Genomic DNA, 26237 nt, shown 5'->3' with positions numbered 1-26237 from the left:
ATGAGGAAAAGGGCGAGCAGCGGCAGAAGTTGGGCCGGTCACAGGCAAGAATGAAGAAGCAGACCGAGGAGGCATTATAGGAACCGCCTACCAAGAGCGGCTGCAAATCAGGACCCCCATAATCAGCTAAAAACTGGGGGACAGCACAAGGGGTTAACTGCAGGGGGCCGGAAATGTACTAAATGACAGTTACAACTGGAGCAGTGAATAAAGAATCTGTTGGTGATCGTTACCTGGAGTTTTCTGGCCATCGCCACCACCTCATGATCCGGAGGGTTGTACTTGTAACAGTTTGAGAACATTAACCGTATGTCAGCTGCGAAAGCCTGCGCATCCATGTAGTCCCGGCCGTCCATTTTTTTCTGCAATTAAGTGCAATGTGTGAAGAATTAGATTACGGAAACGAGAGATAGATGTAGCAGAGCAGACGCGGTCATTTAAAGGGGAAATTAACCTAGAACGGCCCGCAGTAGTCAGCTGTGGGACAACTGGGGTGCTGGGTGCAGCTCCCTTGATACCCCACAGCAGTGCGAGAAGGACTCTGCTGCCTCCAAACTAGGAGATCGAGATCTCAAACTGCAACCTCAGCATTGCTGCATAAATGGAATGGGCGGACTACAAGACCCAGAGAGGTCATCAAAATTGGGGTTATTTAGCTTAGAAAAAAAAAAAAAGACAGTTAAGGGGCGACCTTATAACCATGTATAAATATATTGGGTCAATACAGAGACCCCTCCCATGATCTGTTCATACCCAGGACTGTGACTGCGCATGGACGAAGTGAAGAGCGAAATGTGCGCATCGGACGCGGCGATTTCCAGACCCTCGGTCACGTGGTAACACTTTATTATGTGCATGATACGGAGCTTGGTTGCCTTTTATTGGTTGATACGAGTAGGATTTTCTTTAGGAGCGTCTTATGTGTGACCTGAGGTGATGTATTTTCTCATGCATTGATGATGCATTTCCCTAAGGTTTTGTTTTTTAAATGTTTTTAGTAAATATGCAATTTTTAATAAACAACTTATGATAATTTCTGCAGTCCTGCCTTGGACATTAATTTTGGGTAGTAACAAGAGGGGCAAAGAAGGTTTCTACACCAACACAGAAGGGGGTTCTTTACTGTAAGAGCAGTGAGACTGTGGAACTCTCTGCCTGAGGATGCGGTGACAAACTACCTATCGAACATCGCGCACTGCTCCCTGATAGGCAAGTGCTGATCACATGACTAGCTCTGGCCAATCAAAAACAGTGGAGTGGTAGTCTAAAGTCCCTTTTACACGCAAAGATAATCTTTCAAACGGCTGAAAGATTTAGCGAGTGATATGCATTAAGTGGCCATTAATACTATCATCTTCATTTGCATGTAAAAGGGCCTGCAGGAGTTGTTTGCTGAGCCCAGCTTGTGTTTAAACACACGCCCAGCTGTGTAAACAGCTGCCAGCACATTCCTTTGTTTTCTTGTGGCTGCTGGCAGATTCCATTGTTCTCTCCCGGCTATTGTAAACACGCTGTGGAGAGAACAGCCTGCAGTCTATTGAAAGATAAATCTGTTTGCTTTATCTCTCAATGGCTGAACGACGGATTTTAAAGTGAACCTTAAAATCATCGTTCAAAACAAAAAGTGTAACGATATCGCTAATTTTCGGACGTTTGAACGAATTTTGAGCGCTAAATCGTGTCTAAAAGGGCCTTAACACTGCCAATGCACTGTGGAGCTCAGATCATCTGAAGATGGGGGCACCATCTTGGATGGCCCAAAACAGGACCCACAAACTGTGGATCAAAGCGACAGCAGAGCGGGATTCCAGGCAATGTATCTCACTGCTTCCTCCGGTCCTGGGCTAGAATTTTGTCCCAAAACTAGAGGGTCTCTTTAAAGGTTTTGTTGCAATGTATTAGTGAAGAAAAGTTTGACAAGCGACATTTGTGTTGCTGCCATGTTTAGCTTTCAGCACTGAAAACAATTATTCTATTCCCTGACAGCAAGCATTTTGAGAGGCGTTACAATATGCAATGAAGTAAATTAATTATATGGTATCAACGCTTTATTAATCCTTTAATAAAATACAATACATGGGGGGGGGGGGGGGGACAGTCTCCATAATCGGTCAGATAAAAAAAAACCTCCAGTGAGGCAAATGGAAGAGAAGAGACAAGAAGAAGTCAGGATGAACAAACCTTAACAGTGCTGAGGTCCATGGGATGCTTGATGATATCGTGGTAGTCATGCAGCTCCAGGGCCTCGGCGTCCACCGGTTTGTAGAAGGGCCAGGCGTAGGCGGCATGCTTCTTGGAGAGCATCTCTTTCAGGATGCTGTCGCAGTACTTCAGATGCTCGGTCAGTTTGCCCTTCTTGCCGGCATGCTGCGGGATCTCCCCATCCTCCAGGTCCTTCTTTGGTGGTTTGATGGGGCGCCCAGTGCTCTCTCTCCTGTTTGCCACCTTCGCTTGCTTAGGATCAGAGATTGGAACAGGCGACTCGCTGCGGCTGGCAGTTATGGCGGATGTGGTGGGGGTAGTGGTGTCCGCTTTTCTTTTTACACCTTTTTTCTAATGGATGAAGAAGGGACAGTCGCTGGGAATTAGGAAGCTTCATCTACAGATCACAGACTAGTTCCAAGCAGTGGTCACAATTTTAACACTTTACAAACCAGCAATTTCTCAAATTTCGCGACTCGCAGAAAACTATAACATACGGCAAGAGAATCACCACCCATGTAAAAACACCAAATACAAAAAAAAAAGTTGGCATTTTCGTGCATCTCACAATGCACAATTTTCTCACCCATGTGAATGCACCCTCAAGTACATAAGTGGACTGTAAGGAGTGGTGGAGAGGACAGTATGTGATAAGGGGGAGAGAGGACAGAACATGGGGGGAGTGGGACATCCTCCTCCTTGTGTATATAACTAAAGTTTGTACACCCTTCTTTTATGTACGGGTCATATAGCACAGCAATTCCTTGGTATGTGCCGATTATCAGAATTGTCCAATACAGCTCTGATAATCAGTATACGGTATATTGCTCTGCATGCAGTTACCTTAAGTCTTTATGTTTTAAGTTTGTGTAGCTAAATGACAAGAAAATGGAGATTCAAAATTGAGGAAAAACTGGGGAAAAAAGGAAAACAAAAAAAGAAAAGATTTTAATTTTAGGCAAAATCACCAAGTGCTCGTTCAGAGTTATGGATACGACAAAACGAAATAGGGTTTGTTTTTTTTTTTAATATGAGAAATTGGAAATAGGCTCTTAAAACTTTTTACTTTTTTTCCCTCCTAGAGGGGACTTAAACTTGCAATAGCTTGGTTGCTTCTACAACACTGCAATACTTAAGTATTGCAGTATATTGCATTTTAAATCAAAGGGCTTAATAGACTGCAATACAAGTAGCCCTGGAAGCCTTCACTAAGTTACTATGTAAACCCATTGGCACCCCATAATTGGGGTGCTGGGGGGAGGGGGGGCAATGGGGCGCCACAAGGTGGCAACACCATGCTCTGGCTGACTGTTTAGATGCACTGTCAACTTTGACAGCAGCATCTAAACAGTTAAAGGCAGCAACTGAACCTAGGTCTGATCGCTGTTGTTGCAAGCGGGTGTCACAGCTGTCGGAAACAGGTGGCACCCTCCGGGTATACAGTGGGCACGGCTCCCTAGCCTGCTCCATACACCACCTGCCATACATTTACCATGGTTGGTTGTTCTGGGACTACTTAAAGCAAACCTTACACCCTACAAGACCCCTTTAAAATAAAAGGCATATAAGCAGAAGCGGCATTATGACCCCCCACTCAATAGCTCTAAATGGCCAGAAGGGGGAGCTGCATCAACATAAATGCCAGTGTTAAGGTGGGGTGCTTGTGTAACTACACCCCCAGAAACGCCCACATTGCATGGACCCACATCGGAGGGGAATGGGGGGGGGGGGGGGGGCAGACAGGGGTGGGGAATACAACTCCAGTTCCATCCCAATCCTCTAACCAAAAACCACAAACATTTCCTATTACCTTAACAACTGGGGCTGCTGGAGGAACAACTGGAGCGACTGGGACCGGTGCGGCTGGAGGCGGCTGAGGAGCAGCAGTGGCAACTGGTACCGTTACATTGGGTGTTATAGTTGGCACAGGAGTGGCAGCGATGACTGGCGTCTGGGACACTAGAGGAGCGATGTTGGTAAGCTGGACTGTGGGGCTGACGTTGGAGATGCTGGAGGCTTGGGTTGTGGCTGGAAGGAAACAACAAGAGTTAAATTGTATCTGCAGTTTAGATAGTCGCCTCACAGATCGCGGTCCGGGCGCCAGCATCTACTGTGGAGACTGCCCATGGATGTCCGGCATCACCTGCCCAACACTCCTTACTACTGTGCAACATGCGCAGGATATTAAAGACAGAAGAACATCAGCTATGAACCAGCAGACGCCTCGGCTCTAACAGAACTGGGATCTGCGAGGCTGAACTCACATGGGCAATTGTCACAGTTCTGTCTAATTATGATATGGATGGAACTCGCACACAAACATAACCTAGTGATCTATAGATCTATAGTCACATGAGCAATTGTGTTCTCGGAACGATGGTCTGTGATTAAAAAAAATTGCAGCATGTTGTATTTTTTGGTGATTTTTCTGCAAGGAATCACCAATTTTTTTTCTATGGGATCAAAATAAAAACGCAGGTTTGATCGCAGTCGCCCATATGAATACAGCCTTCTAATGGGAGCACCCCTCTAGAGAGGACCAGTCAGGTCTAGTTTAGTTAATACTTGCATTCCCTCTACTGTTCCTGTTATTCTTACTGGAAATATATGAACACATTAACAACTAGGTGCTACCAGCTGGGGGAGCAAGGGATAGCGGCACAACCTGCCAGCACTAGAGTGCATAAGGACACACCCCGGTTGACAAGGGAAACGCTAGGCAACACCCACTTGACAACCTATACATTTCCAGGAGGAATAACAGAGGGACATTAAAATGCGGAATTAAAACGGTTATTCAGGGATAACAACAACGCACCCTGGAGTTGTAAAAGCCACTTCCAGCCGAGTCATGACAAGCAGTCACACGGTATAGCGGCCTCTCTGTGGTCTTTGACGTCATCGCAGAGGTCTGGATATCGGCTCATTAGAATAACTATGCTGGTCCCTCTTTCCATCTTTGCAGGATAGGAGGAGGCTGGTCTAGTTATTAAAATGAAGCGACAGCCAGACCCTCGGCAATGAGATGACCGACAACAGAGGGACTGCAATACCACGTCACCGCTCATCGGAGCTCAGCTAGAAGTGGCTGTCCCAACTCCACTACTCGGGGTGCATTATTACAGCCCCTGGAAAACGGGTTTAAAAAGAATCATTGTTATTTCATGGGGATTACAAGTATTTACTAAAAACGGACAAGTCAGGAGAAGCCCTCGAAGGGCTGAAGACAACGGCTGATGGCTGCCATTATCCTGCCACAGGAGCGGTCATCTGGCTCTGCAATTTTGGAGAGTTAAAAGGGGTTTTCCATGAAAATACGACTGATGACCTACGATCGGGATAAGTCATCAATAGTTGAATGACCAGGCTCAGTCACTCGGGATCCCGATCGATCAGCTGTGCTGGCGCAAGCTGTCAGTGCCGCAACAACCCAGAGGTCGGAGCTGAAGCCTCCACACTGACCTTCTTATAGTGGCCGATGCTTGTAACTGCAGGCACGACTCCCGTTGATTTCAATGAGAGCCGTGCCTGCCGTTAGAAGCACTAGCTACTACACAGAGGTCAGCGCGGAGGCTTCTGCGCCGACCTCTGCATTATTGCGGCGCTGACAGGTCATAAATAGTATTTCCAAGGAATCCCCCTTTAAATCACCCCTCGACCAGTGACAGACAAGCATATTCCAGCCGCCTTTATGTATCCGTAATACATATAGGTGCCCCAATATGATGGCATCTCTCATGACCTGAACTCTGAGCATCATAAGAATCTATAACATTCGGAAATCCGGTCAGAATGCCCGCGGTCAAGCCAGGATGCCAATCCATACCACGGATACATAAAGGTGGCTGCAATACGCTTGTCTGTCTACAGCCTTATACAATGACATCCCTCTCTCAGCATGGAATTGTGGGAAAACAAATTGCCCGTGTACCAGTAAGGCATCACATAATAGAGCCCTCATCCCAGTGCAGTTTTGGGGATGGAAGCCGAGAGCGCGCCGATAACAGCTTATGATTATTCTATATGGAGCCGTGTGATTATGGTACAGCGCTGCAGCCTCTGTGGTTGTCATCTCAATAAACGATACTTGTAACATGGAACACACAACAGACTTCGCACAGAACACCTTTATATCGCTCCCGACGCCTCTCCATAGGTGGCTCAGCTCGTCTTCCGGAAGTACGCTCCACTACGGCAGGCTTGGGAGGGCTTCGCTCCACTACAGGTGGTTTGGGAGGACTGCGCTCCACCACGACCGGTTTGGGAGATGGAGCGGCCTTCTCAACAGGAGGCTCTGGTTCTGTGATGACTGGAGGAAAATGGATCCGGTTAAGAAGACACCACCAAGCAGGTTGATCATCACCATGATGGGCTATGGGGAAGGAGGGGCGCATGCAAGAAGTACAGGACACCAGGTTATATCAAGGTGTGCTGAGAAGCTCCATAAAACTGGTGCGTCCTTGGTGGGAAAGACTTTATTAAAAGTCATAAATCCCCTGAATTAGGGAAATCCGTCACAAAATTGAAGGCTAACCATACACATCAGATGGCCATCTCACCTGATTCGGTCAGTCTGTCAAGCATGAATGTGTACTGAATGCAGAGTGTGGAGAAAGCCACTGCCAGACCCCACCGCCCTCCCCTGCCTCCTGCCAGACCCCACCGCCCTCCCCTGCCTCCTGCCAGACCCCACCGCCCTCCCCTGCCTCCTGCCAGACCCCACCGCCCTCCCCTGCCTCCTTCCAGACCCCACCGCCCTCCCCTGCCTCCTTCCAGACCCCTCCGCCCTCCCCTGCCTCCTTCCAGACCCCTCCGCCCTCCCCTGCCTCCTGCCAGACCCCTCCGCCCTCCCCTGCCTCCTGCCAGACCCCTCCGCCCTCCCCTGCCTCCTGCCAGACCCCACCGCCCTCCCCTGCCTCCTGCCAGACCCCACCGCCCTCCCCTGCCTCCTGCCAGACCCCACCGCCCTCCCCTGCCTCCTTCCAGACCCCACCGCCCTCCCCTGCCTCCTTCCAGACCCCTCCGCCCTCCCCTGCCTCCTTCCAGACCCCTCCGCCCTCCCCTGCCTCCTTCCAGACCCCTCCGCCCTCCCCTGCCTCCTTCCAGACCCCTCCGCCCTCCCCTGCCTCCTTCCAGACCCCTCCGCCCTCCCGTGCCTCCTTCCAGACCCCTCCGCCCTCCCCTGCCTCCTTCCAGACCCCTCCGCCCTCCCGTGCCTCCTTCCAGACCCCTCCACCAGCAGCTTATCTCCCGAGAACAAAAAGACAAGGGCAAAGGATTAGGAATTTGGATTCTAACTGCCTGATCCTCATCTCCCCCCCACATTTCCCATAGGTTAGAGTCATAAGACCCTCATACACATTAGATGACTGGAGGGTTCAGTTGGTATACTTCCAACGTGTACCGCTACCTTTAGGCTGCTCTGTGAGAACCAGATTATAGCGCTGCTCACAGTTTCATGCTGCAGCACAAGCCGAACACGCATTGTGGTCCTCTATATACTCATAAGCTCCCAGATCTCCCCATCTACTCACAACCGATTGACAGCTTTCGAGGACCACAGAGCGGCGCGCGCTATAACAGGCACACAGAGCGGCGCACCCTATAACAGGCACACAGAGCGGCGCGCCCTATAACAGGCACACAGAGCGGCGCGCCCTATAACAGGCACACAGAGCGGCGCGCGCTATAACAGGCACACAGAGCGGCGCGCCCTATAACAGGCACACAGAGCGGCGCGCCGTATAACAGGCACACAGAGCGGCGCGCCCTATAACAGGCACACAGAGCGGCGCGCCCTATAACAGGCACACAGAGCGGCGCGCCCTATAACAGGCACACAGAGCGGCGCGCCCTATAACAGGCACACAGAGCGGCGCGCCCTATAACAGGCACACAGAGCGGCGCGCCCTATAACAGGCACACAGAGCGGCGCGCCCTATAACAGGCACACAGAGCGGCGCGCCCTATAACAGGCACACAGAGCGGCGCGCCCTATAACAGGCACACAGAGCGGCGCGCCCTATAACAGGCACACAGAGCGGCGCGCCCTATAACAGGCACACAGAGCGGCGCGCCCTATAACAGGCACACAGAGCGGCGCGCCCTATAACAGGCACACAGAGCGGCGCGCCCTATAACAGGCACACAGAGCGGCGCGCCCTATAACAGGCACACAGAGCGGCGCGCACTATAACAGGCACACAGAGCGGCGCGCACTATAACAGGCACACAGAGCGGCGCGCACTATAACAGGCACACAGGGCAGAGCGCCCTATAACAGGCACACAGAGCGGCGCGCCCTATAACAGGCACACAGAGCAGAGCGCACTAGCGGTGCTTCGGCTCGCACTATAACAGGCACACAGGGCAGAGCGCACTAGCGGTGCTTCGGCTCGCACTATAACAGGCACACAGGGCAGAGCGCACTAGCGGTGCTTCGTCTCGCACTATAACACGCACACAGAGCAGAGCGCACTAGCGGTGCTTCGGCTCGCACTATAACAGGCACACAGGGCAGAGCGCACTAGCGGTGCTTCGGCTCGCACTATAACAGGCACACAGGGCAGAGCGCACTAGCGGTGCTTCGGCTCGCACTATAACAGGCACACAGGGCAGAGCGCACTAGCGGTGCTTCGTCTCGCACTATAACAGGCACACAGAGCAGAGCGCACTAGCGGTGCTTCGGCTCACACTATAACAGGCACACAGGGCAGAGCGCACCAGCGGTGCTTCGGCTCGCACTATAACACGCACACAGGGCAGAGCGCACTAGCGGTGCTTCGGCTCGCACTATAACAGGCACACAGGGCAGAGCGCACTAGCGGTGCTTCGGCTCGCACTATAACACGCACACAGGGCAGAGCGCACTAGCGGTGCTTCGGCTCGCACTATAACACGCACACAGGGCAGAGCGCACTAGCGGTGCTTTGGCTCGCACTATAACACGCACACAGGGCAGAGCGCACTAGCGGTGCTTCGGCTCGCACTATAACAGGCACACAGGGCAGAGCGCACTAGCGGTGCTTCGGCTCGCACTATAACACGCACACAGGGCAGAACGCACTAGCGGTGCTTCGGCTCACACTACAACAGGCACACAGGGCAGAGCGCACCAGCGGTGCTTTGGCTCGCACTATAACAGGCACACAGGGCAGAGCGCACCAGCGGTGCTTCGGCTCGCACTATAGCATGCAAACATTGATTTTATAGAAACTGATAAAGAAAAAAGTGAGCCGGCGCTATAATCAAGATTTTAGCTAGGGCAGTAAAATTCTGCTGGTAAAGTCTCTTTAACCCCTTGGTGACCGGCCTATTCTGCACTTTTAGTGACCAAGCTTTTTTCCTCATCAATTACAAGAGCCAAAAATTAATTGTAATTTTTTTCATCCACAGCTGGTTTGTTGCGGGACAAATTGTACCTTTTAATGGCATAACTTCAGGGTACGTATAAGGTAATGTAAAACTTTTATCAACTTTTTTTGGGGGGTGTGGGGTGGAGGGTTTGATAAAAAACAAAGAAAAACAACAAATCAACCATAGTTTTTTGTATTTTGTTTTATTGGCGTTCACGGTGCGGTAAAAATACATTAGATGTACGCTGATCAGCACGGTTATGGCGATACCAGGTTTATTATAGTTTTTTTTTTTATTATTGTGTTACTACTTTTGCACACTAAAAACACAAAATAAAATTCTCCATCATCATAATACAAGACTTAGAACAGGTTTATTTTTAAAATACTTATTCTACTTATATGGCTTTTGAGTAAAATTTGAGCGATAATCGTTGTGTCTAAATGGGCCTTTAGCAGCGAGGTATACAAGATCACTGGGCATATCCTTTAAGTGTCATCATGAGGAGCCGCGCTTGTGATAAACAATTACCTGCAATATAGAATATTCACAAGGCGACTATCTCAGGACTATGCAAGTACCTGGCGTCTGCGCAGCCGGAGGGGTCGGCTTCTTTCCTTTGCCTTTCGGCACAGGGGGCAATAACTCCACCTCTTCCTGGGGCATCTGTGCTACTTTCTGAAGGAAAATCTTTTCCAAGGCTTGAGCCATTAAGACAATGTCATCTGTGGACTAAATCAGAGGAACAATGAGTAACTGCAGGGCAAGATACTAGAAGCATTATGTGGTGGTAACTGAGAACAGCAGCAGGACATATTATACAATGGCATAGATGTCTCTAGGACCCACAGTAATGCCGACATGGGGGTGACCGAAGCCCGCTATACGTGTGGGCAGTCCCCATTCTCCAGGTTCTCTACACCAGTGTTCCCCAACTCCAGTCCTCAGGAACCACGAACAGGTCGTGTTTGCAGGATTTCCTCAGTGTTGCACAGGTGATGTAATTATTGTCAGCGCCTCAGACATTGCCACAGGTGTTCTTACTATAGGTTATCCTGAAAACATGACCTGTTGGTGGTCCCTGAGGACTGGAGTTGGGGACCCCTGCTCTACACAGTACAGGCAGATCCAGTCTAAGCCTGATGGACATGAACTACACTGCTCAACAGTCTCCGGAACCTTAAAGGGGTTGTCCCGCGAAAGCAAGTGGGGTTCAGCACTTCTGTATGGCCATATTAATGCACTTTGTAATATACATTGTGCATTAATTATGAGCCATACAGAAGTTATTCACTTACCTGTTCCGTTGCTAGCGTCCTCGTCTCCATGGTGCCGTCTAATTTCAGCGTCTAATCGCCCGATTAGATGCGCTTGCGCAGTCCGGTCTTCTCCCTGGTGAATGGGGCCGCTCGTGCCGGTGAGCTGCTCCTCGTAGCTCCGCCCCGTCACGTGTGCCAATTCCAGCCAATCAGGAGGCTGGAATCGGCAATGGACCGCACAGAGCCCACGGTGCACCATGGGAGAAGACCCGCAGTGCATCGTGGGTGAAGATCCCAGCGGCCATCTTAGTAAGGTAAGGAAGAAGTCGCCGCAGCGCGGGGATTCGGGTAAGTACTATCCGTTTTTTTTTTTTAACACATGCATTGGGTTTGTCTCGCGCCGAACGGGGGGCCTATTGAAAAAAAAAAAAACCCCTTTCAGCGCGGGACAACCCCTTTAAGCATTCCAGTATAACCCCAAGTCATGTACACTTCCAGGATATCGATCTGTTCAGATAGGAAGCAGAAGCGATTGTGGCTTCATTTTATCTGCTTTGGTGCAAATAAAAGTGACAACAGGAGCGCCGGAGAGGGGACATCAAGACCCCCCAAAAAGGGCCGTGAGACAATTCCGCTCCTCTCCTTCCTGACTGATTCTTCTTTAGTTCTGCATTTCGCTGGTGTCCTTGTCACTACAGGTACATGAGGTGCCATCTGCAGCCCAATCAGGTTGTACCGGCAGTCCTGCTCCTCCGGGGCGGCGCATCCATACGTGTCTCCCAGCAGAGTCACAAGAGCCTGGAGCAGATACCAGGACACGGACTGTTACACGAGGGGGGCTGGACAGGGCATTAAGTGAGCGCAGGTTCACACAGAGAATGTGACGGACGCGAGAGTACATTTTAATCTTTCGTTCATCAAGATCCAATGTGAAACCTAAGTGCTCCCTTAAAGGGGTTGTCCCGCGCCGAAACAGGTTTTTTTTTTTTTCAATAGCCCCCCCCGTTCGGCGCGAGACAAACCCGATGCAGGGATAAAAAAAAACAAACCGGGTAGTACTTACCCGAATCCCCGCGCTCCGGTGACTTTTTACTTACCTTGTGAAAATGGCTGCCGGGATCTTCACCCTCGGTGGACCGCAGGTCTTCTGTGCGGTCCATTGCCGATTCCAGCCTCCTGATTGGCTGGAATCGGCACACGTGACGGGGTGGAGCTACGAGGAGCCGCTCTCTGGCACGAGCGGCCCCATTCAGAAGGGAGAAGATCGGACTGCGCAAGCGCGTCTAATCGGGCGATTAGACGCTGAAGATTAGACGGCACCATGGAGACGGGGACGCCACCAACAGAACAGGTAAGTGAATAACTTCTGTATGGCTCATAATTAATGCACAATGTACATTACAAAGTGCATTAATATGGCCATACAGAAGTGTATAACCCCACTTTGTTTCGCGGGACAACCCCTTTAATATTTGAGCAGTATATATCCAAACACACTGTGCCCAGCCCCACTGATCGCCCGGCCCCCCCCATGTAGTAATGCTCATGACTGACCTTGTTGTAGATGTAACAGTTGGTGAACATGGTGTTGAAGTCCTGCATACACTCATTCGCACTCCAATAGTAATTATTCTCGAGCCTCTTTTTAATTGTACCCATGTCCATCGGATTCTTAATTATCTTGTGGTAATCCTGAAAGAGGAGAAATAGAACTGTAAGAACCAAGAAGTCATTATCATCATAGCGGTTATTGCTGCAGCCGGCGTTCGGAGGTCACTTTTATACATTATGGCCTCTATAGAAAAATATTGGGGGCAAAAATTGTATAGCGAACTGAAGCAGAAAAACATGGGAGATGAAAGGGTTAATCTCAAGTGTTCCTACGAGGGGGAGAACGTACATAGAGCCGAAGTGCGTAAGGACCCCTTTAAGGCTGCCTTCACACGGGCGAGAAAAATCGCGTGAGATTTGTGCGTTGTAAATATGAACCCCATTCTTTTGAATAGGGTCATGCATATTAGCGAGGTTTTCCTGCATGACACCGCGATGCAAGCGATACAGGAAACAAATCGCGGCACGTTCTATCTTTGTGCGCGCTCTCGTGTCACAGCACCATTGTTTTTAACGTGAGGCTGCTTTGACATAAAAACACCTTGTATCCATGGGGATTTCACACGGTGGGGAGAGCGATATGGGGCGTGAAGTAAGCCTTAGGCTGTGTTCGCACGGGACGGATTTCCAGCGGAATTCTCGCGGATTGGCCGCACCGAAAATCTGCAAGAATTCCGCTGGAAAACCGCAACTGCGGATTTTGGAGTTTCTTCGCCGCCTGCATTTCCGCTACAGCCATCTCTACCCATAGAGAGGAGAGGCATTGCTGCGGGAAAAAAAACAAACAAAGAATTGACATGCTGCGTCTTTAATTTCCGCGCCACGTCTGTTTCCGCACAGTTTGGCCGCAACGGATTGGCGCAGCATGTAGACAAGATTTTTGCAAAATCTTGTTCACTTTGCTGGTTAATCCTGGCATTAGGAGCCGTGGGCGGAATTTCCGTGCAGACAATCAACACGGAAATTCCGCAGCAAATCCGTCGTGTGTGAACCCAACCTTAGGCTGCCTGCACACGACCGGGTCGGATTCTGCATGTGGGATCCCACAGTGGAATTAGTCCCCGTGCCCGGCCAGCAGCCCCCGCATACTTGTCCGGATTCTTCTATTCTGTGTTGCGGAGGTGCTGCCTTCTGTGGGATGTCACCATTACCCGCTGGGGCCGCTGCGGGGGAGGCTCACCATTACCCGCTGGGGCCGCTGCGGGGGAGGCTCACCATTACCCGCTGGGGCCGCTGCGGGGGAGGGTCACCATTACTCGCTGGGGCCGCTGCGGGGGAGGGTCACCATTACCGCTGGGGCCGCTGCGGGGGAGGGTCACCATTACCGCTGGGGCCGCTGCGGGGAGGGTCACCATTACCGCTGGGGAGGGTCACCATTACCGCTGGGGCCGCTGCGGGGAGGGTCACCATTACCGCTAGGGGGGGGGGGTCACTTACCTCTGGCGCCGCCGGAGGGGGGTGTCACTAATCGCTGAGGGGAGAGCACTATTACTGCTGGGGTAGGTGTAAATATGGCGGAAAGGGACAGGGCCGATTCAAAATAGACAGCGCGCAGATTTTGACTTCTTTTTGAATGCGGAATTGCTGTCGAATTTTCCACAGAAATTTCCACTGAGGACATTCTGCAGTATTTCCGCACGCTGTTTATTTTGAAGCGGCCCTGTCCTTTTAAGAACGATGGGGGTAAAATCATGTCATAAGCCCCGCCCCCCTGACGTGTTGGCGCTTTGCGATAAATAAGTGGGTTTTGGGTTGCAGTTTGGGTACTCCGTCTCTAAAAGGTTTGCCATCACTGGTCTAGACTGATACAAGTGTAACAAACCATCAGCTGTGTGAGAAGGACCAGATCAAAAAATGTTTTCAGCCTCTGCCAGCAAGCAGAGATCTTGAAAACATTGTGAAACTGAAAGAAAGCCCATCAGAAAGCTGCAAAACATCCGCGCCCCCATCCACCCCACCGGAGACTCACTGGCAGGTTCAGCTTAATGCAGTCCACGGGCTGGTAGAAGGGCCAGGCGAACTGATGCTTCCACAGCGTCTTCACCACCACGTTCTGCATGTACTGCAGCTGGTTGGTTTTGCGGCCTGGTTTGTTGGAGTTTGTGACTTCTGGAGGAGGCGGGTTCACGGGCCCTTGGGGGGCCTGGGCCGCGGCCGTCACCGCAGACATTTTGCTCTTCTCTGGGTCACTTCCTTTCACAGTAACGCTGCAACACAATCTCTTCCTTTATGGCCCCCGAAAGGGAAAGACATCCCATCTCAGGAGTCCGACCACAGAACCTGAGGGGGGCGGAAAAAGAAAAGACATTACAACGGAAGAGATTCACAGACCCCTCCCCCTATCCATTAGGGCTCAGTCACACAAACGCATGCGCTGCATATTACGCATGTATTTTCTTTTCTGCACGCATAACAAGCCGTACTGAAAACCCATTGATTTGCATTGGGCATTTTCCACACGCGCAACAAAAATTGCTGCATGTGCTTCTTTGGTCCATATTATGGACAGAAAACGCCCATTAACCCCTTCCCGCCACAGGGCATAACTGTACGTGCTGGCAGGGAGGTACATGGCGTACAGTTACGCCCTGGGGATAGCGTGAGATCATAAGAGATCTCGCTCTATCCAGCAGCGGGAACGGGCTGTCACCGATAGTTCGGCTACCCCTGAAACAGCAGCGACCCCCGCTGTTAACTCCTATGTAGAGCGCGGCGTTAGAAGGGTTCACAGAGGGAGTGCGCTTCCTCTGTGAGGTCATCGGACTCTCGTGATATAATCACGGAGAGCCCAATGGGTTACCATGGCAACAGGACGCCAGATACCGGCGGTGTCCTGTATTGCCAGTGCCTGTGATCACTGTAACAAGCGATAAGGCCTTATCATAGCGATCAGAGCTGGTATGGTGCAAGTCCCCCACAGGGACATCAAATGTGTAAAAAAAAAATGAATATAAAAACAACGTACATAAAAGACAAATGTAATGTAAAAAAAAAAACCTTATTCTGTGCTCTCTCTCATATTAGCATAAAATATTATTTTTTTTAAAATAAAGGACACATATTTGGTATTGTCGTATCGGTAATGATACGTACAATAAGTTGAACATGCTTCGCAACGCCCATGGACAGGGGGCTTAAAGCATGATATCAACGGGAACACATTGCGGGGGGGTTTTGTGCACTCACAAAAAATCTAAATGAACGTGCATGCAAAAAAAAAAAAAAGAAAAGGGAATATGCAGAGTTTGTCTGTGAAAATGCTGCATATTTCACGGACTATAACGGAATACACCTGTGTGAATACTTGACGGCCTTATACTCTAGTTACACCGAGAGCTGCATACAAAACTCCGCTGCTCAGAAACAAGAAACACTGCATCCTGAAACCCAGTACTGCACTCATTGTGGGAGACATATGGTCTATTCTAGGTGCCGCACCTAATACTATAGGTTTTTGGTTTTCTTCTTGGGGAGGAACATATTTCCCACAATGGACACGGAATCTGCGAGCGAACAGCAAACCAGCAATAACCCGGATGGGGCGCCAGATAACTGCTGTTCAGTACAAGCCTGCGGGATTCATCGTACATCACATTCACATGACAAGAGTAAAGAAAGACTAGAAATGAGTTTGCTTACGCTCGTGTGCGCTGGTCAGGAGGCAGCCATCTTGGATCAAGAGGTCATTCTTAACAGGACCTATAAGTCGGCGTTCAGATTCTTCACCAGTTGAGATGCAGATTCTTCAGAAACACCAGAAAATCTTTTCCTCAAACTACAGTGAAAAAAAAATCAGGGAGAGCAAGAAATTAACAAAGGTCCCAAGGAGACAAAAATAATAACAACCAACGAGGAACCCAACAAGTCACAACTACCATATATACAGAGAGGGAAGGATGACCCGGGGGCAGCAATGACCAGAGAGGAGCCCAACAAGTCACAACTACCACATATACAAAGAGGGAAGAATGACCCTGGGGCAGCAAGGACCAGCGGGGAGCCCAACAAGTCACAACTACCACATATACAGAGAGGGAAGGATGACCCGGGGCAGCAATGACCAGAGAGGAGCCCAACAAGTCACAACTACCACATATACAAAGAGGGAAGGATGACCCTGGGGCAGCAAGGACCAGCGGGGAGCCCAACAAGTCACAACTACCACATATACAGAGAGGGAAGGATGACCCGGGGCAGCAATGACTAGCAGGGAGGCCGACAAGTCAAAACTATTATATATACAGAGAGGAAAGGATGACCCGGGGGCAGCAATGACCAGCGAGGAGCCCAACAAGTCACAACTACCATATATACAGAGAGGGAAGGATGTCCATAACACATATCATATACACAGTGGAGCGGTCACAGCCCCCCACAAGATCAGTGCGCTCGACCACCCCCTTCCACATGCACGGCCTACAATGCTCCGTACTGCTGGCACCCGGCTCCTTCCTCTACGTAACCCAGTCTGTGACCCCCCAGCCCCCAAGACACTCGGCCTACAATGCCCCGTACTGCTGGGACCCCGTTCCTTCTTCACTGTAACCCAGTCTGTGAACCCCCCAGATGCTCAGCATACAATGCTCCGTACTGCTGGGACCCTGCACTCCTTCCAAACTGTAACCCAGTCTGTGACACCCCCCCCCCACGCTCCGCATACAATGCTCCGTACTGCTGGGACCCCGCTCCTCCCTCGCTGTAACGCTCCATCTAAGACCTCCCACAAGTCCAACAAACTCCTGTCTTCATGTCAGACCATTTTGAGCCCCCCACAAGATCAGCGCTCATGATGTAAACAGAGACAGAACCAGCAGGAGATTACTTGCATTAATTGTCACATTCCTTTGTGTATTTCCGGCTTGGCGCTGGTACCACATCAACATTTGGAGGAGTTTCCAAACACATTTCACAAACACCAAACACTTTCTGCATCCAACTAAAAAAATAAGGCAGCAAAGCGGAGCGCTGGCATATTGTCATCTGAGACGCGTCGCAGCCAAGTATCAGAGAACAGACAGTGGCGCGTCGGGCACTACCAGCGGGCACTGCCAACCCTGCAACCAGCCTGATACCACACCACATAAGATGCTTCACCCGCCAGACCCTCTGTTAAGACTATGGTGAGATATTCTGTGCCCAGACGGCATTTGTAGGCGCCCGCCAGCTCCTGGCACAGACCCTTCTAAGCCATTGATGGAGAAGTCTCTAGTACCACAACCACCAGGGTGACAAATTGGCAGCAGTGGCTTAGTGATTGGATTCGAATCCCGGTTTGATCCTCACTAGGGGCAACATTAACCCCTTCGTGTCCGGCCTATTTCGTGCCTTACTGCGCAATTTTCATTGTCGCATCTTAAAAGCCAAAACTCACTGAGATAGCCGTATGACGGCTTGTGGGGCTTTTGGAACAAGTTGTGTATTTTATTGACACCAAACTGGGGTAGATAAGAGAATATAATATATATATATTTTTTGAGGGGGGCAATAAAAAAAAAATTAAAAAAAAACAAAAAAAAAAAATACACATCCAGAAACTCCTCCATTGTTTTTTTCGGTATGTTTTCACGCCATTCACCAGTCAGTAGACGGAATAGAACTTGTTTTAATCTGCATCAGTACGATTACTGCAATACCGCGTTTATATAAATTCTCCTTTTACTATTTTTTGCACAATAAAAACACATTTTTAAAGAAAAACTATTGAAGCCGCATCCCAAGACCCAGAACATTTCTATTTTTCCGGCAACGGAGTTTAGGGAGGTCTTCCTTTTTGCGCAAGACTTAGTCTTTATTTATTCATTTTGGGGGCACATGTGACTAAAGGATTGCTTTATTACATTTTTTGGGCAGGCGAACTAAAGAAAAATATCGATTCTGGCATTACTTTAAATTACTTTTACAGCGTTCACCGTGCGAGATAAGACAATACTTTCATTGTCTGGGTCGTTACAGGCGCAGTAATACTCATTATGCTGCTGCTTTTTTCCAATTTATTTTCACATTTAATCCATTTAAAACAGGTTTTTGTGGGGAAAAATTGTTTGTTTTTTTAACGAGGTTTTTTTTTCTTTCAGTTAAAAACTTTATTAAACTTTTTTTTGACACGATTTTTTAGTCCATCGAGGGGATTTCAAGAGGTGATAGTTCTTTCACTAGAATAATACACTGCATTACTTATATAATGCATTCCGCTAAGCCTATGACAGCAGCCCATTAGCTGCAGGAGGTGAAGCCTAATAGGCCAAGTTACATGGCAGACATAGAAGCCTATGTCTGGCTGCCATAGAAAACTATTGGCACGTTGCAATCATACTGTGGGGTACCGATGGGTGACAGAAAGAGCCCCCTCCACCTGTCAGCTGCTTACATGCTGCAGTTACTATTGATTGTGGCATGTAAGGGGTTAAACAGACAGGATCTGGAGGTTTCTCTGTTCCTGGCAGTTAGAGCAGGAGCCTGGCAGTCAAGCCACCACCTTATAAGATCTATGTCCAGGTTTGAAGCCCATTAGAGAGGTCAGTAATAAGGTGTATTGTAATCACTAAGGGGTTAATATATAGTGTATATGTTCCATGAGGGGGTAGGGATGATGGGAGCCATTGCTCTGCGGGCGCTATACAAGTAATGGGAAATACTTGATTAATAAACTACATGAGGTCTCTTCGCACGTGTGCAACCCGAGCCATCTGAAGATGGACAGACACCACCGAACATATAGCGGCCGCATCTGGAAAGTCAACGGAGGGCAGGACGCTGCATTATAGGGCACCGAGCTGCCAATTCACACTGGCATCTTCAAGATGAGATTGCAGGAAATGCTACTCATCACACTGGATGAGATTTGTGGCACACAGGATGCCCAGCTCTAACACAGCAGGGGGCAGCGACGGGCACAGCATCCCGTATTCCACAATGTGCACCACAAACCTGCAATGCAAACCTAAGAGCCCACAATATATTCAACCCTTCCACAGGTTGGCAACCATCAGGACTTGGGAGCACTTAGTGGATGAACGCCGTTTCTTTACATTATAAGGACATACTTGGTCTGGTTTAATTTCCTATAGAGCACTTGCCGCATCAAATACCAACTTTCAAAGCCATTCATCTGGTCTGGACCAAGCGCTCTCCCTAGCCCAACGTATATCATCTGGTCCAGACCAAGCGCTTTCCCTAGCCCAACGTCTATCATCTGGTCCGGACCAAGCGCTCTCCATATCCCGTCTATCATCTGGTCTGGACATCCCGCTCTCCCCATTAGTCCAGACATAATGTTGCACCAATCCGATGCTGTAAGGTGAAGCTGAGATGTAAATTGGATATGTGCGCGGTAGGTATAGAGGAGAGGATCACACAGAAGATCCCAGTACAGCAACCATCAGATGCCACCAGGTGTAGAGCTGACAACGGGGGTCTAGGGGTGGGATGTCACCAACCTATCAGTACGGACATCGCAGCTTCTGGACCTTCCAGAGTCCACTGTTGGCCATGTCTCACCAGCCATTGGGACAGCCATTAGTACAAGACCAATCCATACGGAACTACGTGCGAAGGGTCACCATGGACGAGCGGCTGCCCACAACATCACAGCAGTGAATGCACAGCGGCGCCTGTAATGGGGCTTGGAGTGATAGACTGTAAGGGCTCCTGTCCACTGCGTTGTGAAATCCCACGGCGAATCTTTGCAGCCCGGGAGCAGGAGCCGGCAGACGAATCTACGCGGTGAGCCCATGTGACCGAAAGGCTAACCGGGGAGAATCGCAATAATTCTCCACTCGTGGACAGTGGGGCTTTTCCTTCCCTAGCAAAGCTATGGAACGTGTGCATTGCATTCCCAGCGGCCGGATCATCGCCGTGGGAAACAATTCAAAAATGTCCGTGGACAGGAGCCCTTAGTGAGTGAAAGAAAGGGTTGTAGTCAGATGACTTAAATGGCCGCACTTTGGTTGTGGCGACTGCCTGGAGAGCGGTATCTACGACAGCATCATCCCAACAGTGAAGTTGGGACGAGATCCTGTTTTGCTGGGGGCGTTTCTGCTGAGAAGGACTAAGGCCATTGGTGATAGTCAAGTCCATCCTCAAAGCCAACGGATGCAGAGACATTCTGGGCATCACCTACCCTGTGGCAATACCTTGGTACAGCTCTGTGTCTCTACCAACATGACCGACCACCATGTCACATGGCACACAGTGTGGAGGAGCAGAATGTATGCAAACTTCATTGGCCACCCCAAAGTCCGGATCTCAATCCCATCGAGTATCCTTAGGATGAACTACAATGCCATATCCAGGCATGTCCAATACGCCAGTCATCCCCCGCATCACTATCTGAAGCTTTCCTAGAGTAATGAAGGTAAATCCCTCCACACATCTCCAGGAATTTGGTGGAAAGCGGTCTAGGAGGTTTACTGCAGTCATTGAGGCCAAAGGCAGCCCAAGACTGGATTAAGAAACGTGAAGAAAATCCAAATTTCGTCACCTTCTAGGTGCGCCCCAGTATTTCTGTCAGTGTATAGACTAGTGCTCACCGTCTGCTCCAGACCCACCATCCTCCCCAACCATCCATCATCTGGTCCAGATCTACAGCTATCCCCATTGGTCTGTATATACAGTTGCACAACTTGAGCTCCAGGAGGCCAACAGACAACACTTATAACTTGCCCCCCAGTAGTCACATCTTAGCCAATCAAGTTCAGCGCCGACCACAACAATCTCACACCATGCTGTCACTTTAAGGAGACCCGCTTCATAGGAGCCTGGCTTTAGACAGGTCTGGGTCTGCACAAGGAGCACAGTTGTGGGGTGCGCTCACATTGTTGATTTTTTGCAGATTTTGCCATGGTTTTTGGTGCAGATCGGCCTATTTTATCCCTTCAGTTTGAATTTAGTTGACAGTATGAGATCAGCTGCAGATCCGCACCAACATCCATGACAACAATCTGGGGCAGATCGGTGATGTGGGAACGTATCCTTATAGTCCCTACGTAGGTATTGGTAGCCGCGCCAAAGTCAAGATCAGGACACAACTACACGGCTGTTATTCTTGGGCAGGTATTAAATGGTAACATTTGGCTTCTCATCACCATTAGGATGAAATCGTCAAGCTATTTACAAAGAATATATTGATTGGAACACAAAACTTCATCAAATTCCTATGAAAGGAAACCGGCAACAAGGTTCTGCACGGAGTTAATACCAAAGTATAATAGAGCATCGCTCAATCTTTTCTATGGAAGCAATGAACAAACATTGCACCTACACGGCGGCGCAGTTATCCTGCAAGCGGGATGCAATTTTTTGTGCTTAAAACGTGATGCATTTTTCTTGTAAAACTCATTGCAGTCGCAGGGATGATAGCGGGTTTACAAGCGCCGCATCGGTCACAGTTTCTTGGACTGATATGCTCGCTGGTCTAACCCGAGCCTTAGGGCTCACTCACATGGGCAAAGGTGTCCTGCATAGGTTTCACGCATGCAAAAAAATAAAAACCGCAACACATGTAGAGGCGTATGTGCTGCGCAAGTTATAATCGCCATAGTCTATAATAATAATATCAAAATAGGCCATGCAGCTTTTTCTTTCATGTAATATGTCTGAAAAAAATGTGAGAGCAACAGAACTCGATCGGCTCGTAGCACCCTGTATTACGGTGTAATATGTAACCTTAGGGCAGGTGCGCGCTTGTGGGGGAAAACCGGCCACGTTTAGTCTACAAAAAAAAGTCTTGTTTTCATTATTATGTCTTCTGCTCTACGTGGACTTTGTATTTGGTCCACGTCTCAGTTTTTTTCTGTACGTCATGTGTTTTATTACGCATTATTCACATGCAGTGCGGCTTTTAAATGCTGGGGGAGCCCAGAGGGCAGTACCAATGTGGTCCACTTCTTAAGGTGCAGGGCAGCCAGCGAAACTATTATTGCGTCATTAATAAGTTGCTAGTCTGCATGGTGGACTACACGTATCAGAAGGTCTGCCACTTTGTATCTACCCTGTGCAGGAGTATACAGCGAGCAGCTACCCCCCTCTATATTAAGGGGCTGTGTGAGTGGCTGTCTCATCGGTGTCCAGCACAGGTGTAATCAGCTCCCTCATTTAGCAGTTTAGCCGCCTGTATGTTGAGGGGATGCGGCTCCCCCCTCCCCATTGTATCAGTAAGTATCTGGCCGTTGTGTGATTTAAAATTTTTATCCTACATGAAAAAAAAAACAAAAAAAAACAACTCGGCAGCGCGCCGCACCATAGAACATCACAGGACTATAAGCCGTCTGCATGTAGGCAGGGTTTTTAAAAAAAATTTTTAAACAGAATATACACGAATGGGGAAAAAAAAGCGCCAATGTATGAGCGCCGCTAGCAGTAGACGGTCTTCCCCTTCTGACATGCTCACTCACACTCCGGCAGGTTTGCACAGGTCAGCTAAGGACACGCCGCCGGTCACTCAGCTATTGGAAGAAGCAGCCATATCAACCATGAATCAGCCACAAACGCCCACTGACTCCTGGAAGCCGTTTCTCTGCCATCGGTGGCCACACGGCCGGGTTGTGGTCTTATTACAAGTATCACATCACCCGAGGAACAACTCAAGAGTCATCAGAAGTTACCAAGTATACGAGGGACTTCCCACCCTGTCGCCCCATCCACCCCCAGAGGTGTAACGTCGCAGCACACGCCGGGGGGCGGCTTACAAGCAGCGCACTACATCCACTAGCGCTAATATTGCTTTCTACCTCAACTGTCCAATGCCTCCGTGTTCAAAACCAGCATTCGGATAAAGACGCACAGGCAGGTTCATCTTTCAATCCTGAAAAATCGAAATGTTTTTTGTGCCGTTTCCACACACTTTTTTTGCGTTTGTTAATTTTCATCCGTTTTGCATTAGATTTTTACAGATGTAAAATATTATATAAAATGTTTAATTACTTGGCCAATAATACATTAATTTACATGGGCCAAGTGATGTCATTGACATTTCTGCAGCCTTTTTTTTAATCCCATCCATAGACTTGAATGGGCGATTTTTGTTCGAAAATCACAACAAATTCGGACACGCTGCGATTCACTTTTTTTTTTGCTCAGACTGTTCATCCAGTTAAAGAAAAAAGAAACAAAATTTGCATGTGTGACTAAAACCGGCTTTATTTCCAAGAATCGGACCGAAAAGCTGTTTGCCTTTATACCCTAAATCCTTTGGAAACTACTGTAACCTGAATTTATTTGGCGCGGCCGTCTTCCGCAGGAGGCATATAACTCGGCGCATCTGTTGGGGAATTGCAGATGCAGAATTTGTACCGAACGGATCCAACGCCGCACCGGCTCGTCCGCAGCGTTTGTCTTCCGCTCTTTGTTATGGGAGCAGCGAAGCGGGGAAAAAAAGATTCCGTGTTATTTCCCAATGATTTCAGTGGGATTTTCTGAGCTTTAGTCGCACCCGGTTCGGCTCCGTTTCATTAGCTTTTCATTTTAAACAGAAAAATGCAGACTGCGCGGCTTCACGTCCCGCGAAAAAAATAAATAAAAAACAAGACAGGAAAGCGAATGGGAAAAAAGGACATTTCCATTTTTTTTAACATTCCAGGCGATGGGTGATGGATCCGGATGGAAAGGGTTCTGTTTAAAGCCCGTTAACCCTGACCAAGCCCCCCCCCCCCCACTCTCAACATTCCAGCCCTCTTTACTTCCCCCCCTTCTTTCCTCAATCTTTCTTCATAAGAAGCGGTTATATTAGATATGTTTAAGTTTTCTTTTTCTCAGTTTAACCAATCAGTAACTGAAGCTAGAGATACCAGAAATTAATCTGAGAAGTTATAAGCTATAAATGTTGATAGCATCAGAGTTCATACTTATATTTAAAAAAAAAAAAAAAAAAAAAAGTCTGTTTCAAAGAATAAGACAGAAAACTAGACAAAGGAAGACAATTGAGGTTAATGTAAGAATGTTTGATGAAAATGACACCACAACTTTGTAATTTTCATATCTGCATAACAGACAAAATAAAAAACTTTTGAACCATAAAGCCCGTTAAAGGGGTTTAATAGAGTTATTTTAGAAAGTTTTGGGCTTCCCCAAGCTATATAAAACAGCCTCACTGCAGTTTCGGGGGTTCAGTGCTGCGGAATCTGACAGGTGACGTCACCGGGCAGTGACATCCCGTTCACCTGTGATGTAGAAGCCGAATGTCTTTGGTGACTATTGGCTGCAGCGAGCGGCGGAGCGCTGTGGCAGCGGGAGGTAAGTACTGCATTTATACTGCACCCCCCACTGCCATCAATTATTGGAAAACCACTTTAACAGCAGAAAGGAAAACGTGGATGTGAAGGAGCCTTAAAACGTAACATGTGACGCCCACACCAAAACTGCGACTTATGGCTAGTTCCACAGCGTTTGATGCGCTACGTGTGAACAGCGCCTTGGGCTTCTTCTACACAGAGCGGTAAATCGCTCGCACGAGCCAACGATGAGAGTTAGCGCAATTTTCTCTTTTTACCATTGGGATAACACAATAGGCGCTATGGTCACGGATTTGATTGTTCTTCTGCTTGTGGAACACACAATTCGTACCCGCAGGTATGAAGAAAGTTTCGAAACTACATGCTGTTCAATCCTGGCGTATTACCACGGATCATCCGCGATAGCGAAATCCATTTCAAACCCGGCAACGTGAGACCGGCCTAACTAAAACCGGAAGGGCTGGAGGACAGGGTCTGTAGATGGTGGGGGGCGGGGAGACTGTACTTCTCAAGAACAAGGAAAGAAAAAGTTTGACACATTAGCTGTGATGCGCCACTCCTGAGAAACCACAAGTCCCAGCATGCCCGGACTATATTCTGGCTCTGGCAGTCCTGGTGGTAATAGAGGAGGCAGTCATTCAGAGTGACTAACTCCAGCACATCACCAGACGACATGTGCGCCCTATTCAGGGCGACGGTTCCCCAAAGACACGCCGGTTGCCGCCAGGGCCCGGAATAAAACTATTCACAGGAGGTAAAGATGAAGACGGGAGGAGCTGAAACACTGACAAAAACAGAAGCATCAGGTTATTCCCCAAAAGACGGACAATATATTATCCACAGATCCCGGAGGGAAGAGAAGTAACTAATCCCACCCCGCCGCCGCTGAAGGGATATTGTGTAACCGATCAACAATAATGTCACAGAGCCGCCCACCGCGGTGTGGGGAATAGGGGCAGATGGGCCGAGAAGCCTCCCGTATGAACGCCGTTACTACCAGCAGTGGATATACCGCCACTGCATCTACTATACATCAGTATCGGGCTCAAGTCACGTCAGCGCCAAATGTTTATCGCAAGATCAGGAATGAAGAACTAAGCTGCATTACTATACCCTAGAAAATGCCAGGCGGCACAAGAAGAGCCATGAACCACGGCGCCATACAACGGGCGATGAGCAAAGGAGAAAAGCACAGGCCACGCCGCGATTCATGGACATCGCTCACGTATACGACGCTGTTCAAAATAATGGGGTTCATATTCGCGTGAAATTTCTGAGTCTCAAAACGCACGAATCTTCCGTGAGCTCCCGGGCCGCGTGACACCGGCCGGAATGTAGAACCAAACGAACAAGCGCTCTCTGCGATGTATAGGCCAAAACACGAGAGAGGCGGGAAATAGAGCCCCCTCATGGAAGGCGTGGGGTTAATTGTAAACGTAAACATTCCAGGTAAAAAAATAAAAACTAGAACCAAGATGGGATTTTTTTAATCATTCGTGGAAAAATGCCAAAAGAAGAAAAGGGAAACTCACAAGAAGATAGTTAGCAAATACGGACTGTATAAATTGTTCCAGTTTTCCAA

General features: G+C 48.9%; 1 protein-coding gene across 8 annotated transcripts in view; it reads right to left on the bottom strand.

Annotated features, from left to right (window-relative positions):
* Positions 1-26237, bottom strand: part of BRD3 (bromodomain containing 3) — a 54083-nt gene that overhangs the window by 11129 nt on the left and 16717 nt on the right. For all 8 annotated transcript variants that reach the window (XM_066580261.1, XM_066580264.1, XM_066580267.1 and 5 more), the window contains exons 2-9: positions 16068-16203; positions 14398-14708; positions 12372-12509; positions 10140-10290; positions 6329-6511; positions 4013-4230; positions 2182-2553; positions 234-362 (exon numbers count right to left, since the gene is read on the bottom strand). In XM_066580261.1, the coding sequence (XP_066436358.1) occupies positions 234-362; positions 2182-2553; positions 4013-4230; positions 6329-6511; positions 10140-10290; positions 12372-12509; positions 14398-14598 (1392 nt within the window). In that variant the 5' untranslated portion in view covers positions 14599-14708; positions 16068-16203. The remainder of the gene's footprint in view (positions 1-233; positions 363-2181; positions 2554-4012; positions 4231-6328; positions 6512-10139; positions 10291-12371; positions 12510-14397; positions 14709-16067; positions 16204-26237) is intronic.

Source organism: Eleutherodactylus coqui, chromosome 10 (genome assembly GCF_035609145.1).
Source record: "Eleutherodactylus coqui strain aEleCoq1 chromosome 10, aEleCoq1.hap1, whole genome shotgun sequence".
Classification (NCBI taxonomy): Eukaryota; Metazoa; Chordata; class Amphibia; order Anura; family Eleutherodactylidae; genus Eleutherodactylus; species Eleutherodactylus coqui.
Note: the sequence above shows the minus strand (reverse complement) of the source record. Positions and strands in the feature narration are given on the sequence as shown.